The sequence below is a fragment of the Hipposideros armiger genome, unplaced genomic scaffold (assembly GCF_001890085.2).
Source record: "Hipposideros armiger isolate ML-2016 unplaced genomic scaffold, ASM189008v1 scaffold_469, whole genome shotgun sequence".
NCBI classification, from domain to species: domain Eukaryota; kingdom Metazoa; phylum Chordata; class Mammalia; order Chiroptera; family Hipposideridae; genus Hipposideros; species Hipposideros armiger.
This window is the reverse complement of record NW_017731819.1, coordinates 313,001-329,198: the sequence shown is the minus strand read 5'-3', so window position 1 is coordinate 329,198 and position 16,198 is coordinate 313,001. Positions and strand designations below refer to the sequence as shown.

At 51.4% G+C, this 16,198-nt stretch overlaps 1 protein-coding gene across 1 annotated transcript in view; it reads left to right on the top strand.

Moving 5' to 3' along the window:
• The window catches only part of MRPL37 (mitochondrial ribosomal protein L37), a 15,051-nt gene extending 3,869 nt beyond the window's left edge, over positions 1-11,182 (top strand). Inside the window, exons 2-7 of the mRNA XM_019666438.1 lie at positions 323-506; positions 601-716; positions 3,609-3,794; positions 5,926-6,083; positions 9,059-9,262; positions 10,974-11,182. Coding sequence (XP_019521983.1) covers positions 323-506; positions 601-716; positions 3,609-3,794; positions 5,926-6,083; positions 9,059-9,262; positions 10,974-11,051 — 926 coding nt within the window. The 3' untranslated portion in view covers positions 11,052-11,182. The remainder of the gene's footprint in view (positions 1-322; positions 507-600; positions 717-3,608; positions 3,795-5,925; positions 6,084-9,058; positions 9,263-10,973) is intronic.
• Positions 11,183-16,198: the final 5,016 nt, after the last annotated feature.

The window sequence follows — 16,198 nt, the reverse complement described above, 5'->3', positions numbered from 1 at the left end:
GCAGCCCAGCTCCAGGTTGATCCGTTGTTCAGCATCTTAGCTGTGGAGGGCAGTGTCACTGGCCCTCGTATGTGGGATCCGAACCGGGGCCCTCTGGCGTCCCAAGCCAGCTCCCAACCAACGCGCCACTCGGCCGGCCCTACTTTTTGAGTTCTGACCCCTCAGATGTCACAGAAGAAATCCCATAAACGCCCCTCCACCCCCACTCCTGCTTCTTGGCACCAGGCTTTTCCCCAAGATGTTACCTGGCAGGCTTAGGTATCTCTTCCTGAATTGTTTGGTTTTTTATTTGTTTTTGTTTTTGTGACCGATCACCCCAAAGGTGTAAAGCAGGCCCTCTGGCTTACCAAGACCAAGTTGATAGAAGGCCTTCCCAAAAAAGTGCTCAGCCTTGTTGACGACCCAAGGAACCACATAGAGAACCAAGACGAACGTGTTCTGAATGCGATCTCTCATGCCCGTCTCTGGCACTCCACTGAAGACATCCCCAAGAGAGAGACCTACTGGTACGTTTCCCCCTAGTCAGTAAGAGTTCTGGTTGATGGAGTTTGGAGTCAACCTGTTGCTTTATGTCTCCAAATGTTTCTTCTTTGCCCCAAGCCCAGTCATTGTGGATAACCTGATACAGCTGTGTAAATCCCAGATTTCCAAGCATCCTTCTCTGGCCAGACGGATCTGTGCCAAAGGCTACGCGTCATGTACCACGTGGACTCGAGGTTGGTCACCTTGTATGTCAGAAAGCCTTAGTCTGTTTTTTAATCTTCTACTCTTAGCCCCTCCACCAGCTCACATTCCCCCACACACACCTCCCCATATGTATCCTCACTCCCATCCTTCATGGTCCAATTTTGTAGACTGAGACACATCCTTAATATCATTAGCCATAGCCCAGCTATTAATTTAGCCATATCTATTGAGTGCCTACAAATGCCTAAATGTTGACCATAAAGAAGTAATAAAGCACACACAGTCTCTGCCCTCACTGAGCTCATGTTCTATTGCAAGAGCCTTCTCGCCCCATGCATGCTTTTCTCCTTTTCCCAGTCCATTGTCCACATAGCTGCTAGAGTGATCTTCTAAAGTGCAAGCCTTCTTATGTCCCTCCCGTTTCAGATCCTTCACGGGTCCCAGTAGCTTAAGCCTGTTATCATGGCATCCAAGGCCTTGTGTGATTTGGCCACCCACCTCGTCTTTGTGGTCTTCTCTCCTCTCCCACTGCCCACCCCACCCCCAATCCCGAGGTACACTTTAACCACTTGCAGCTTTTTGGCATCAAGCTTGTACATCTCGGTGCCTGCTGTACGTCGTCTGGAATGCTCTTTTCTACTTTCCTCATTTGACTAAATTCATAGCTATAAGACTCAGCTCAAGCCCCCTTCCTGTGAGAATCCGCAGGTTAGCTATTCCTCCTGTGTGCTCCTTATGCCCATCGTGCATATTTTTATCAGTGCGCATACTTCGCTGTGTATTCTATTATAATTTTCTAATATCTTTTCTGTGTGCCCCACTAAACTGTGAACCTCTGATGGCAGGGACCATATCTTACTCATTTTTGTCCGCAGTAGCTAACAGTTCATGGTACTCAGTAGGTGTTGACGGAAGGGGCAGGTGAATGAACACTAAATCTCAGGCGTTTCAGGAAGGGATGTTCACAGTACACAGGTGTTATAATTGGTGGCATCCTGGAGCAGAGAAACCCGCTATGGAATAATTTGGGATTTTCAGGACATCTGCTTGGTCAGGTTTCTCCAGCTTGCCCCTTTAAGTATGGACTTCCTGGCAAGGAATCAGCTTTGCAGAGGTAATAGCACCGCTAAGGAAATTAGTGAACCTCATTAATAGAAGAGTACTTGTTGGCCCATCATCAAGCATTACCTCTAATTAAACTGCCCCATTTGGAGCTGTCACTGGAGGAGGGATGTGGAGGGAATTGAATTGGAAACCACACTAGAGTGGTCTGTGGGGAGAATCTAAAACCCAAGGTTAGGAGAGGTCCAGACATTTATCTTCCTTGCAGATTATATGTGAGGAAACAGGAAATACTTTAGAAAACTATTCTTGAGGTGTGGGTATGATGTATTTTAATTAGCAGATCAGTTTATCCACGGACGTAGTATCCCTTTTTTACACACTCGGTAAGGAAGGCCACATGCTCATTAAATGACAGTGCTGTTGACCAGACCAGTTTTTAGACCCATAAGCTTATCAACCTTGATCCTCACTATCACACTGCAATTTGACTATTTCTAAAAACCCAAGCACCTTCAAAGGAAGATTTGCCTCCATGGAGAATCCTCAGAAGGCCATTCTCAAGTTTTCCCAGGCACATTTCGCCTGGTGGTGGCATGCAGCCTCCTGTTGGGACCTCTGAAGGGCTTCTACACACATTCACAATTGCAGGCTTGCTGATTTTTCTTCATACACCTATGTCTCCATGTAGCAAATAGGCTAATCTAACCATTTTTAAATGGACCGGTTTTTTTTATTCTCAGTTGTTGAGGACAGTCTGGCCTGTTCCTGGGTTTAATAGCCTTTCTGCTCAGTTTGTAGTCTCAGCACTTCTCTCTCTATCCCTCCCTCCCGCCACAGTCCTCTAGTCATCTGGACTTACTCCCTAAACTCTGCCATGGAGTAGCACGCCTCTGTGCCTTTGCACATGTCATTCCTCCTAAATTAGAATGCTTTTCCCCCACTTTCTTTGCCTGGCAAAACCCTTACCCAGCGGTTCTCATCCAAGGGCAGTTTGGCCCTCTAGGAGAGATGGCCGATGTCTGGAGACATTTTTGATTATTGTGACTTAGATCAGGGTGGGGACATGTAGGGGCGTTCTTCTGGAATCTAGGGGATAGAAGTCAGGGATGGTGCCAGATATCTACAGGGCAGCCTCCCTCACCAAAGAATTACCTGGTCCAAAATGTGAATAGTGCCAAAGCTGAGAAGCTCTGCTCTTATCCATCCTTTGGAAGCTTGTTTGAAGGTGTTCTCTCTTCCAGGAAGCCTCCCAGGCCGTCTTCAAGTATGGCTAACACTTTCGTTGTAGCACTTACTACCTGGCGAGCTACTTGACAGCAGAGAGTAACTCTCACCCATTTCTGGGTACGCAGCTTAGAGCAGGTGCTTGAGGCGATCTGTATAGGACAGCCTGAACCCACAGAGACCACGAGGCCTCAGGGTCACTAGAAGGGGAACATAGGAAGAAGAGTGCCTCGGTCAGTACCCCTCCCAAGAATCCTAGGATTAGCATCTTAACTAAAGTTTTGTTTCCTGTGATTAGGCTGATCAGCTCGGAAAGCTGTAAAAGACTTTAGCGTGGCAGGATGAAGCTGAGATAAAGCTTTAGACCTGGTTACACCAGGGGTCAGCAAAGTTTTGAGACGGAAGAGCCAATCCTGTCCCTCACAACAATTTAAAGATTATTCGAGAGCCATAAATATATTTTTACAAATAAGGAAAATTTAAAGTAATATTATAACAAGTAATAGTATTAATTATATCTTTATTAAGATAAGAAAAACTCGCACATGTATGTACCCAAAGAGCCGCTGTAGCTCACGAGCTGCAGTTTGCTGACCCCTGGGTTAAGACTAATCATCTTTCTCCCCTTTTAGAATCTATCCTCCTTCAGGTCCGTGGTTCCAGCGAAGCCCGACTGAGTGCCAGGGACCCTCTGCCCCCCATCGCCTCCAGGGAGGAGGTTGAAGCTACTGAGAACCATGTTCTTGAGACCTTCTATCCCATATCTCCCACTGTTGACCTTCAGGAATGCAATGTTTATGATGTGAAAGACGAGAGTGGTGAGTATCGCGGCCTTTCACTTCAGGCAGCGTGGAGATGAGGGACGTGCTTTTTCCGAAGGGTAGGGCTGTATTGAGTACTTACCATGTGCTAGGCACCTCACATGCATTTCCTCCCAAGATCCGTGGAGCAGCCCTGTGAGACAGGTGCTGTTATCCCCATTTAATAGGCAAGGCAGCTGAGGCTCAGGGAGGTTGAATGATTTGCTCAAAGGCTGACTTTGCTTTTGACCCTTGAAAAGCAACTCTTACATCAGAGTTTTAATGGGCGGCTTTTGAGGGACTTTTGATCAAGGGCCAAATGTTTCCTGTATTCATAGGGCCCTTGAAAGATCCCCTCTTTCTGTGCACCCTGTAAACTCTGGCTCACCTCCTGGTAGGGCTAAGGAAGCCCCACAGGCCCTGAATGGCGCTCTTCATCCAAACGCCATTAAATAAGGCACCACCATCCACCCAGCCAGCCCAGACAAAAGCTAGGCATCAGGCTAGGCAGGCACGATTTCTGCCATCCGCTCAGTCATTCTAGGCGGCAGTGTCCGCTTCCCTAATCTCTCTCCATATCCGTGCTGCAGCCTAGGTCAGCCCCTGCTGTCTCTCACCTCACCTGCTGCCACAACCTCCCAACTGGCCAGTCTGCCCCAGGCTGTTTTCTCTCCAGTACACCTAGTTCACAATTCCAGAGTAGCCTTTCTCAAACTCAAATTTAATCCCATCTCTCTCCATGCCCCCCTCCCCACTGCCTGTTGGATAAAGTTAGAACTCCTTAGCTTATCACGTGAGGGCTTTCAGGTCTGGCCTCTGCCCCTCTCTCTAGCCTCACCTTGGTCTGCCCCCCAGCAGGCCCCCTGTATTCCAACTATACTTAATGCATTGTGCGCTTACTCACCACCATGCTTTGACACATGCTCTTTGCTTTCTCTCCTCATCTTGCATAATTCCTATTAGGAATCACTTCCTCCCAGAAGTGCTCTGGGACCTTCTAGTCTCACCAAGGACCTTTCATCTTTCCTCCCACAGCCCCCCGACCCACCTTGTATCTTGACGTGCCCCTCTGTATGGATATGATCAGTTTTCCTGTCTGTCTTCCCCTGTAGTCTGTGAGTTCTTCAAAGGCAGTGGCAGGCCCTGCTTGGCCTCTGTTCCTGGTACCTGTCTTAGATCCTGGCACAGATGCTGAGTGTTGGGTGTTCACTTGTGCAGAGGAAGCGATGAAGCATTGAGGCAGATGGGAAAGCCATGTCTCTCTCAAATAGTGCTCTTCTCTGGGATTTCCAGAACCCACATTTTCCTAGCCTCTTTCTTCCTTTTCACCCGCTTTCACTACTCCAGGTTGGTCATTCTAGAAGCCCCAGCCTACCAAGGGTTTACCCAAAGCCAGTGCGAGGGAAAAGAATGATGACCTGGCAGGGTCATGGCTGAGAGGAGCAAGTGCTAAACTTTGTTTCTCAGCATCTGTGCTGTGCAGATAGCTGTGAGTTCCGCGGCAAGTCACTTGTTACTAATTAATAAAGTATTGGATTTTGCAAATGATTTGCTTTTTAAAAAAATTATTACCGTAGGTTTCAGGTTATCCTCCTGCTGATATCACTATCGTCCGTGTGCTTGAATGAGAGAGAAAGGGGTGGAGTTAGACCTAGCACGCAAGAATCACCTATAACAGGTGGCAAACATTTTCTGTAAAGAGCCAAATAGTAAATATTTTAGATTTTGCAGGCCACATATGTTCTCTGTCACAGTTGCTCAGTAGACATTATGTAAATGAGTGGGCAGGGTTATGCTCTAGTAAAAATTTTGTTTTAAAAAATAGGCAGGGGCCTTGGTGTGGCCGGTTAGCTTAGTTGGTTAGAGTGTGGTGCTGATAACACCAAGGTTGCCGGTTGGACCCTCGCATGGGCCACTGTGAGCTGCGCCCTCCTTAAAAATAAATAAATAAATAATAAATAAAGATAGGCCGGGGCCAGACTTGGGTGGCAGGCCGGAGTTTGCCAGCTCCCAAGCTAGTGTGATAGACAGCGTCTGCCTCTCCTACGTCTCCATAGTGCCAGGCACTGAGCTAAGGCGAGGACTTTCCTGAGGCTTGGGGCAGGCTGACTGATCTTTTCTGCCCTCCGTGTGGTTCTGTATCCTGCAGGATTCCGGGAGGGCTATCCTTACCCCCACCCCCATACGCTGTATTTCCTGGAGACGGCCCATTCACGACGGTACCGCTTTCGGCCAGACCCACTGCGGGCCAAGATGATCCTGTTTGCCTTTGGCAGCGCCCTGGCCCAGGCCCGGCTTCTCTATGGGGTACGTATGTGGGGAGGCCCTGGAGCTGCTTACGTGAGGGGCCTCCTGTCTTACACCCCTCAGAGAAAGGAAGAGGGTGAGGGCGTCCCTGCTCGACTGATGGATTTTAGAGAGAGGCACCTCCACTCACCCTGTGGAGATGAACTGACATCTGCTGGGGGCCTACTGTGTGCCTGTCTTTTACATAAGATGCCCCATGTGTTGATCGCAGTAGCCCACACAGCTTCATTGTGACCCCCAGTTTTCAAATTATGCCACTGAATCACAGGGAGGCCAAGCCGCTTGTGTAGCATTACATAGCAGTAAGTAGTGCAGAAAGGATGGGAACTAGGTGTACCCAGCTCCTAAGGTCTCGGTTCGCATTCCAGCATGTCGCCTCTGTTCCGTAGGGTTGGAGCCGGAGCACTAGGCTCCATCAGGCAGGCAGGAGAAGCGAAGCAGTAGAGTGGCCCAGACCTGCCTGCCAAGTCGACAGCTTCTGGGGACCCAGGATACCCCTTGGTGGTAGCCCCTTGATTCTAAGAGGAGGCCTCAGGGACCTAGATGATGTGGAATGCAGGCGGAGTGGTCGTCACCCAGAGCTGTCCCAAGGTTGGGAGAATGCCTCTTCCGGGAGCAAGGGGTGAGGGGAGTGTTTTTGAGAGCTGCTGCCAGCGCCCGGGTCTCGGTCAGAGCATAGGCCCTCCTGGGGGAGTGAGGACTCAGAACGCTGTGTTGCCCATCCTGCTCTTTCTAGGAACTAGGTAGGGTTGGGAGGCGTGGCCAGCCAAATGAGCTAGGGAGTGGAATGGACCTTGCCGGTGCTGAGCATCTGCTACATGCAGACATTTAATTAGGGTACTTTATATCAGTGGTTCTCAGAATACGGTCCTGGGTTAGCAGCACGAGCATCTTCTGGGAATTTGTTGGAAGTGCAGATTCTCAGACCTACCCCAGACCTACTGCATCAGAAACTCGGGGAGGGGTGGGGGGCCTGGCAGTGGGTGTTGTAACAAGCCCTCCAGGTGATGCTGGTACAAGCTCAAGATTGAAAACCACTGCACTAAAATTTGAGAACCACTGCATTATGTAATCCTTGTAGTAAATGAGGCAGATATTACTAGCCTCATTTTACAGATAAAGAAACTGAGGCTCAGGGAGGCTAAGCAACTTGCCCAAGGTCACACAGCTAAGAGATTGGCAGCCGTCATATCTTTATGTGACCTTCCTGTGACTTTTCAATCTCTAGAAGGTTATCTTTATTTCCACTCTGTGTACTTCCTAAAGGCTCTGGAAAGTTGGGTAACTTGCCCAAGATGCCCCAGCTAATGAGTGGGTTGCCCTCCAGCTTCGAAGGATGTACTGCCTCTCATCTCTAGGGCAGGAGAAGGAGGCAGAGATAGTCACGTGCCAGGTCCCAGACCTGCAGGCTCATTGTAGCTTCTGTGCCAGCCATTGCCAGCAGAACACGGGTAGCAATGCTGCCACTAATTGCCACCCAGTTGGGTAGGAAAGGAGGCCGCCCTCGCCCCCTCCAGGTACAGATTATTCCTGGGGATGTGAAGTTGAGCAATTATGGGAAGAGCCTCTGTGTAAAAGGTAAAATCGCTGAGAAATTTATGTACTACCTGCAGTTTTATTGATCTGTAGAGGGAGATAAGAGTCAATACAGAATTCTCAGCTAACACTTAGAGGTACTTTTCTTTTTATTTATTTCTCATGCAGCTAAGAACAGGTATTTCTAAGGCCAACAGTCCCGGTGTGGCCCACACTGAGGCCTGACATTAGCTATTCCTAATGTTAGATTCAGCTCCGGAGGAGTGAATGGAGGCAGCGTTTTCAAATCAAGGATGCTGTGCTTCGTGGGGCCTGCCGATTGTCCAGTGGGTAGCCATCACCAAACTGGGTTGCTGCAAAGGCTCAGTAGGGTGAATGTACGATTTGTCATCCAAACTGGGACACTACTGAGAGTGAAAAGAGGTGCTGCTATCAAATACAAGGGAACACTGGGTATAGACCAGAACAATAGAGTTTTAAGTGATTTAATAGGATGGGTTCTGATCCTGGCTCACATCTCATAGGTAACCATGAGCAAATTATACCACCTCTCTGAACCTCAGTTTCCTCATCTGTTAAGTGGAATATGCTGCTTGATGTGAGATTAGAGGTGACTTTACGTAAAACTGGCACAATGCCTGGCACATGAGAGGCCTTCAGGAAATGGTTGCTAGCATTATTATTATTACCAAGTAGCACTCACCGAAAGATAATTAGCAAATGTGTTAGCTGGTGAAATCCTGCTGCTGACAGGGCTGGAGTGGACACTCCAGGAATCTGGCATGTTCTCAGGGCTGCACTGAGAGCATGAAGCCCAGGTAAGATGACTGCCTGCATTCCAGGATGCCAGGCCCTTAGGAGCAAGGCAGCAGTGGGAGATGAGCATGGCGTAGCGTTAGCCAGTCTGCGTTCTAATGCCACACACCTTTGTGACTTCCGACAAGCCACTTGCCTCACTCGGGCTCAGTTTCCCCATCTGTCAAATGGAGTGAGAACTGAATGAGATTATATATGTCCACTGACCCTCCAGGTCACATCTGATAGAGCTGATGTCACTGGTGTTGCCATCAGGTCATGCCAGGAGCTTGAGGGGTTTCCCGTCGTTAACTTCCCAGCTCACCTTCCTGCCCTGTGCTGCTTGCCCGGTAATCACCTCTCAATGTTATGAATTATTACTTTAATGTGCTGAACTTGAAGAGCAGGCACCCTGGGGCCACAAGGCGTCAGGCCAGGCAGAGCCAGGCTGGCTGAGGGAGGAAAGGCCTGGCCCTGGTCGGTGCCCTGAGCTCCTCATTCTGTCTCCATTGCCCCGTGGTGAAGCCAGGAGATGGGATTGGGCATGGATTGGTTTTTAAGGCCAGAACTGGCAGCTGCCTGGTCTGTGCTGTTCCTTACACCCTGCCATTTCTGACTTGGTTCCTTGTCCCCTTTCCTCTCAGAATGACACTAAGGTTTTGGAGCAGCCAGTAGTTGTGCAGAGTGTCGGCACCGACGGACGTGTCTTCCAGTTCCTGGTGTTACAACTGAACACCACAGATCTGGCCTCTAATGAGGGCGTCAAGAATCTGGTCTGGGTGGACTCAGACCAGCTCCTCTATCAGCATTTCTGGTGTCTCCCAGTGATCAAAAAGAAGGTGGTTGTGGTAAGTCCAGCCATCTCCAGCCTGTGACTGGAGCAGGGCCATGACTCACCTACCCAGAGTGGGCAGTGCTGTTGAGTGGGACGCTCAGTAGCTTGAGGAGCTTCATGCCCAGGACCTCTGCCTGGAGGGCCCCTTCAGCCTGCCCATCGCCCGAGGAGCAGCTTCCACCCCGGGCCCTGCCCAGCTCTTCAACTCCCCTCCCGGTTCCCTCAGCACCCACCACGCCCAGCCCCTCACAGCTCCCCAGTGTGCCCTGCACATAAGTAGCTCAGAATCTTAGATGCTGCACAGGAGACTTCCTCTCCCTCCCCCCACCCCACCCCCCATGTCTCTCTCCTCTGGGCATCCTCTACCCGACCTTCCAGATTTAGCATAAGGACCCACCAGCCCACTCCCAGTGCCTCGGGTGTGTTCCCACAGCCCGAGTGCCCACATTACAGCACGGTCACCAGCCCAGCCCCTCGCTCCTCCAAGGCAAGGCCTGTGATGGTTCCTTTGCTCATCTCACTCCCTAGACGGAATCCCTTCCACGGCATCATCACTGCCGCACCCCCAGGGCTCAGCGGGCAGAGCCCAGGCTGACTTTCTGTGCAGTGGGCAGCAGCAGCATCTAAATACATTCATCATATCACAGGCAGTGATAAGCTCTCTGAAGAGACATAAAGCAGGATCTGGGGGGAGAGAAAACAGGATGTGACTGGCTGTGTCCTGTGGCCCAGCCGGCCTGAGTAGACGTGCTGAGTGGAGTTGCTGTGGAGCCTTTGAATATTATCAGCATGTCAGTTCCCCAGCATTGGCCGATGTATCTGCCCTGGACGTGCCTCCCGGGTCAGGGCCCTTCTCTCCGGCCCTCACCTGCACAGCCACACCAGCCACCTCCGCATCGGTCTGTCTCCCCTGCGTGTCTGCAGGTCCTCTTCCTTCCAGAACCCTAACTTAGTGTCGGACCGTCCTGGTTTGGTCAGATGGCTCCACCTTACCTCCCCAGTTCAGCTCCTGCCGCCACCTGCCTCTCCCCCCGCCTGCTCCCCTCCCACCCGCGGGGCCCTGGGCTCCAGCCTCCCCCGTTCTTCGGCCTTGGTTTCTGCCTCTGCTCGCACATAGGGGTCTTCCTGGTCTCCTTCCTTTTTTCTTTTCCTTTCTGGCCCATTCTGCTTGCCCTTTAAGACTCACTCATACGTGGTCTCTTCATTGTGTGGAAGTCAGTGAGTTAGCCATCTTCTCCCCTGTTTTCTTAGCATCTTTTTCCTACTTCCATTATGAGGCCTGACACCTTTTATTACCGCTGTTTGAACACCTGGCTGTGTGAGGGCAGGAGCCAGACTCAAGTCACTGGGTCTCCAACAGCTGGCACAGGCCCAAGACAGAGAGAAGCTGCCTGATAAATGGGTGTGGAATGAGTGAGGGCTTATTGTCCCTGGGAATGAAAAGGGGCAACAGACCATTTGTTCATGGTGGTTGAAGTGAGAGGGATTTGAGATCAGGTCAGTGGTAACAGACGTGACTGGAAGGTGCCAGGAGCTCTGCCCATCGTCCTTCCTGACCCAGCCCCTCAGGCCTCTGGTGCCAGCTCCCCAGTGCTCCTCCTTGGTCCGTGAGAGAAAGAAACAATTACTATCCAGGCACTGAGGATTCACATAAAACCGACCTTTGTTTTAATTGCTGCCATTAAACCTAGAAGCAGGGTTCTAATGGGCTGTGTCTTTTCCAGGAACCTGTTGGGCCGATTGGTTTCCAGCCAGAGACGTTCAAGAAGTTTTTAGCTCTGTATCTGCACGGTGCTGTGTGAGTCAAGGACTGTTCTGAGGCCTGAAGCGCCCCCTGGACATCCTGCCTCCTGGGCGGTGCTGGGGCCGCCTGGAGCCGCTGCCGTTTTGGCCCGGTGGGCTTGCCCGACAATAAAGTTTCCGGTGCATGGAAGCCTGTGCTTGGTGTGAGGATGCGGGGTTGGGGGTGCCGGAGTCTGACCTGCCCTGCTCTGCCCAAGACCCATTTTGTGACTTCAGATAAGAATACTCACCTCTGGGATTGTTTAAATTGTGGACACATTCACAATGACTGGAAAATCTGAATCAAAGACTCACTGTAGACTTCTCACTGGTATCCTGGGTGATGGACCAGCACATACTTGGTTCAGCTGGTCTCTATTTGTTCTAATAACGTAAGACCTACTCTGGGCCAGGCACCTGTACACAGCATCTTGTTTAATCCTCACACAACCTTGCAAGGTAAATGGCATTTCCATATTCAAGAAAAATCTCAAGCACCTGCTATGTGCTGGGCTGAGGAAAACACAGATAGTGTAAGGAACTTGCCCAAGGTCACACAGCCGGTGCTTTAGGTCAGTTTCCCTACAAAACACTTTGAGATGGAGATTTGCAGGTGAAAGTATGGGGAGAGCCTTGAGGATCAGCACCTGCGGGGAGTGATGGCAGCACTGGGCTGAGGAGCAGCTGCGCTCAGTGGGTTTGCTCCTGAGGCCCCGGCCATTTCAGTTCTGTGGATGCCCTGGAGCAGAGTGGTCCCACCCGGAGGCGAAGTGCTGAGCCTTTCTACAAACACCATTAGTCTGTCACCAGTCGTTGGACATACACTGCTCCCCAGAGCCGGAGAGACCTTGGGTTAGACGGCCTTGTTGGGCTGAGCACAATTCCCAGAGGGACTGTGCTGAGAACAGTTAGCCTCAGACACTTCCTGCTGCTGGAGGTCTCTGAAGAGACCTGAAGCGCACATCACACCCACCACAGCGGGGAAACGGCAGAGCTGCATTTGCAGCCCGTGGGGACCCCCAGGCTCGTGCTCCTTCCACTTGACAACTTCTCTTTCCCGCTGGGTGGGGGTGGGGTGGCAGGCGGGATCACCAGGGAAAGGACAGACTGGTGCGTGTGTGAAGGGGTTACTGGGAAAAGGCAGCATGGTGTGCAAAAGCCGGGAGTCAAAGGATCCCAGTGAGGAGGGGAGGCTGGAGTGAGGTTTGAGGGGCCTGGAATGCCAAGCACCCCAGGCTTCCCATGGCAGGTGACCTGGAGCCAGGGAGTTCACTGAGCCCTGTTGTCCATTTTACTCCGTATTTCAAAGATAAGAATTATTACATATAAATGGTGAAAATGTAGAGAACTCTGAAAAGTATGCTATGAAAGCGAAGTCACCCCACCCAAGGCAATCCCTAGTCCTTTTCCCACTTTAGTTTCTCATGTAGTAACCAGGAAAGTGTATGTATAATAAAGCATAGATGTGCATTACTTACTGTCATCCTAGTTAGAGACTCTTCCACACCTTTTCTCACCGAATACCTTGGGATGGCAGGATCTTGCCACATCAGCACACACGAGCTACCTTGTTCGTTTGAGCAGCTGCATTAATACCTATCGATGGACATTCGGGTTATTTTCAGCTGTTAGCTATTACAAATAATGCTGCAGTGAGCATCTTTGCTCATGTATCTTAAGAGTACTTTTGCCAGCATAGCCATTGAATAAATTCCTAGCAGAATAGCTGAGTCAAAGGGATTTTTTTAAAAAACACTGGTGGTGTGTGGAGGATGAGTTGGCAGGGTGACTATACGGAGCCCAGCTGGGGCCCATTGTAATTCTTGGGCGAGTGGTGATGGCTTGAAGCCAGGCTGAGCAGGCGGAAGCCCCCTGGACCGGTGGAAGCATGGGGAAGGCGGGCAAAGCAAGTCTTAGTCAAGTCTGTGGGATGCAGGCTGAGAGTAAGCGGACAGTCAGCAGATGACCTTGCAGCTTGAGGACTGGAACAGGGCCAGTGTCGCAAAGCAGGCCTGGGCAGCATGCCCTCGTCCCAGCCCACCTGGGTGAGGACAGCCATAATTGCTTGGACTTGGGAACTAAGCTGTGGAGCCTGTCACCCACTGCACTCCCTTCAAGCCCCTTGCAGCTGATCTGCAAGGTGGGGATGGCAGGACTGGAGGTTTTCATCCTCCCCATACAAATGAGGAAACGGGCTCAGAGACCACACGATGTAGTGTGAAGAGTTGCAAAGCTCACAAGCTGCCCCCTCCACAGAGAAGTGCCCACGTCTCCAAATCCCACATGCCCACCTACCTCATCCTCACCACCTTCTTATGTCCCTTTCTTCCTTAAACACAGGAAGGGAGGAGTGGCCTGTTGGTTAAGAGTTGGCTTGGGACGCAGCTCTGAGCAGCAGGTCCCTGGTTCAGATCCCACATTAGGGCCAGTGATGCTGCGCCCTCTACAGCTAAGATGGTGAACAACAGCTCAACCTGGAGCTGGGCTGCCGTTAGTCGCTGGCAACGGCGTAGGCTACAGTGGGCTGGCGTGAGCTACCGTGAGTGGCCGGCAGCCAGTGTGAGTAGCCGGCAGCTGGCGTGAGATGCCGTGAGCGGCCGTCCAATGGCCAGTGACTGATCTGCCTCAGCCGGGAAGAGTGCAATGATAATACCAACATGGGCCAGTGAAGCGACGTCCTCCACAACTAGACTGAAGAACAAAAGGACAGCAACTTGTCTGTTCCCCTTCCCCCCAATCCCCCAGCACTGTTCCCATCCCCCAATTCCCCAATTTAAAAAAAACACCTACTATAGGGACTTGGACGTCTAAACCACAGACTTTTGGAACCAAAATTTTGACACTGCCATTGTGAATATATGTAAACATATTTGATTTGTATCTTGTTGAGCCATACAAAGGCTCCTCCATTCATTTTCAGCAGACTTCATTAGCAAGAGAATTAGAATCTTGGACTGAGGGGAACCTTTCCAAGAGCCTCCTATATTCCATCTTCCCTCTCAGATCCTCAGTTTCCTCATCTGTAAAATGGGATAAAGCACCTCCCAGGTTTTCTCCACTTTTAGAGTAATAAGTTGCATTCGTCCAGGAGCTGGGTCTGGAGGTTTTCAGAAGCCTGGTGAAAAGGTGGGCTTTTCACCTGCAGGCTGCCCTCTGTCCTCTCCCAAGGCTGGCTTAGGCTGGACCAAGAGTACCCACTTGCCAGGCTCTGGGACCTACTGTGCTCTGTCCCTCAACTGCAGGCCCAAGGCTGGTGCAGGAACAAGCCAGGGTCACCTCAGGCTTCACACAACATCTCCCTGCTTCCTCTTTTGTGGCTGGATAAATTCCTTTAAAGTGTGCATATGACCCGAGTGTCTCACACTGTCTTCCCTTTGGCGGGAACACACAAATCACGGTGACTGAAGGGCCTACCTGCTAGACTGCAGGAAGACCACCCTCTTATAGGGACCCTCTCCCTCGTATGTCGGGGAACTTCCAGAGATGTGCACTTGCTGCCCACCCCTCCCCTCAGATTATAAGCTCTCAGGCACTCGGTCCATTCATCCCATGGCTCTGCATGGCATCTGGTATGTGACAGGCATGCTGCAAGGTCCTGGGTACAGAGCAGTAAACAAAACAGGGTCTCTGCTCTCACGGCATTTACATTCGAACGGGGGAAGACAGTGAAGAAAGAAACATACGTCAGAGTGACATGAAGAAAAGCGAAGCAGGGTGTTCTTCCACGGAGCTCCCTGAAACAGACTCTGAGAGGGAGGGAGGATTGTGGCAGATTTATTGGGGAGCACTCTCCAGAGACCAGTAAGCAAGCTAGGAGGGCACAACAGGGCCGAGCGAGGAGCTGAGGCCTCAGCTGATCCTTGGAGCTGGATGGCCCTTCAGAGTTGTCCCAAACTGAGGGACAGTAGTAGGGCTTTGAGGTCCCGTATCAGCCCTTGGACATTGGCCACCACCTGGGAGGAGGTGGAACCTTGGGTGAGGCAGTTCCCTGGGGTCCAGGGCAATGCCCAGGAAAGGACATAGTTGTGAGCTACCAGCAGCTGGGAGGGGTGTGTCAGCCCTTAGGTCACAGGGTGAGAGTGCTCGACCAGGTAACCGGGGTCAGGGAGGGCCTCTATGAGAAGGTGATGTTTGAGTTGCGACTGAATGAAGCGTGGGAGCAGGCCAGGAAGACAGCTGGGGAAAAAGCAACCGCTGAGATGGGGATGGGATTGGTGTGTTTACAGAATAGCGAGGAGGTCAGGAAGGGCCTGCTAGAGCACAGGCTCCATCATTGGAACCCGTGTCTCCCACCCCTCACTCCAGCCCTGCAACAGCCCTCCCTTCTCTGCCAAAGAAGGAACCCAAGTCACAGATCAGCAGTCTCTGGGACCTCTCTTAGAGGTGTCAAAACTGCCAAAAAGCTGGGAGGGACTCAGAGGTCAGAGTGAGTTGGCTGTAACTCCAGCTTTGCCCCTGAGAAGGGACTTGTTTATCTTACTCTCTGCCCCATGGGGGTCCGGGAACCAATATTCACCATTCAACACGTGTACCCACCTATCGTTCCCCCAGCTGGCTTACACACTTCCGTCATGGGGAACTTTCTACCTCTCAATGCCTCTTTCCTTCTTTGGCAGCTCTGGCGACTAAGTGTTCTCACACGTTGGGAGGAACGTCGTCTTAGCACTTCAACCCAATGGTCCCAGCTCTGCCTTCCGGGGCCCCATACTCCGTGTCTTCTCAGCTAGGAGATTGCCCTGTAGAGATCTGAGGCTGGAAATTAAATGCCTCAAAACCAAATAGCCTGATGTCTGCCTCCCACTGAACTTCTAACCCACGCTTCAATCCACGGCTCACAGCGCCCACCTACTCCAGGCTGTTATCGCATAGCAAGGCCCAGGGACCCACTTCTTCAGCACGGCTGAGTGTGGCAAGGTGGAGTGAGGCCAGGCCCTCCCCCGCTCTGGACACTCTGCTTTGGTTATTGCCACCTGAGATCCTCAGTCAAGCCCACGCCAGACACTGCAGGCCACACCTCCTCACACCCAAAGCCTGCATCCAAGGTGTGGACTGAGTCCAGCCTGTCAGGAGCAAAATAGCCCTCTCCGGGCTTTCTGTCCCTCTCTCCCACCACACACACACACACACCACCACCACCACCACCACCACCACCACCAACTCCCCGCCC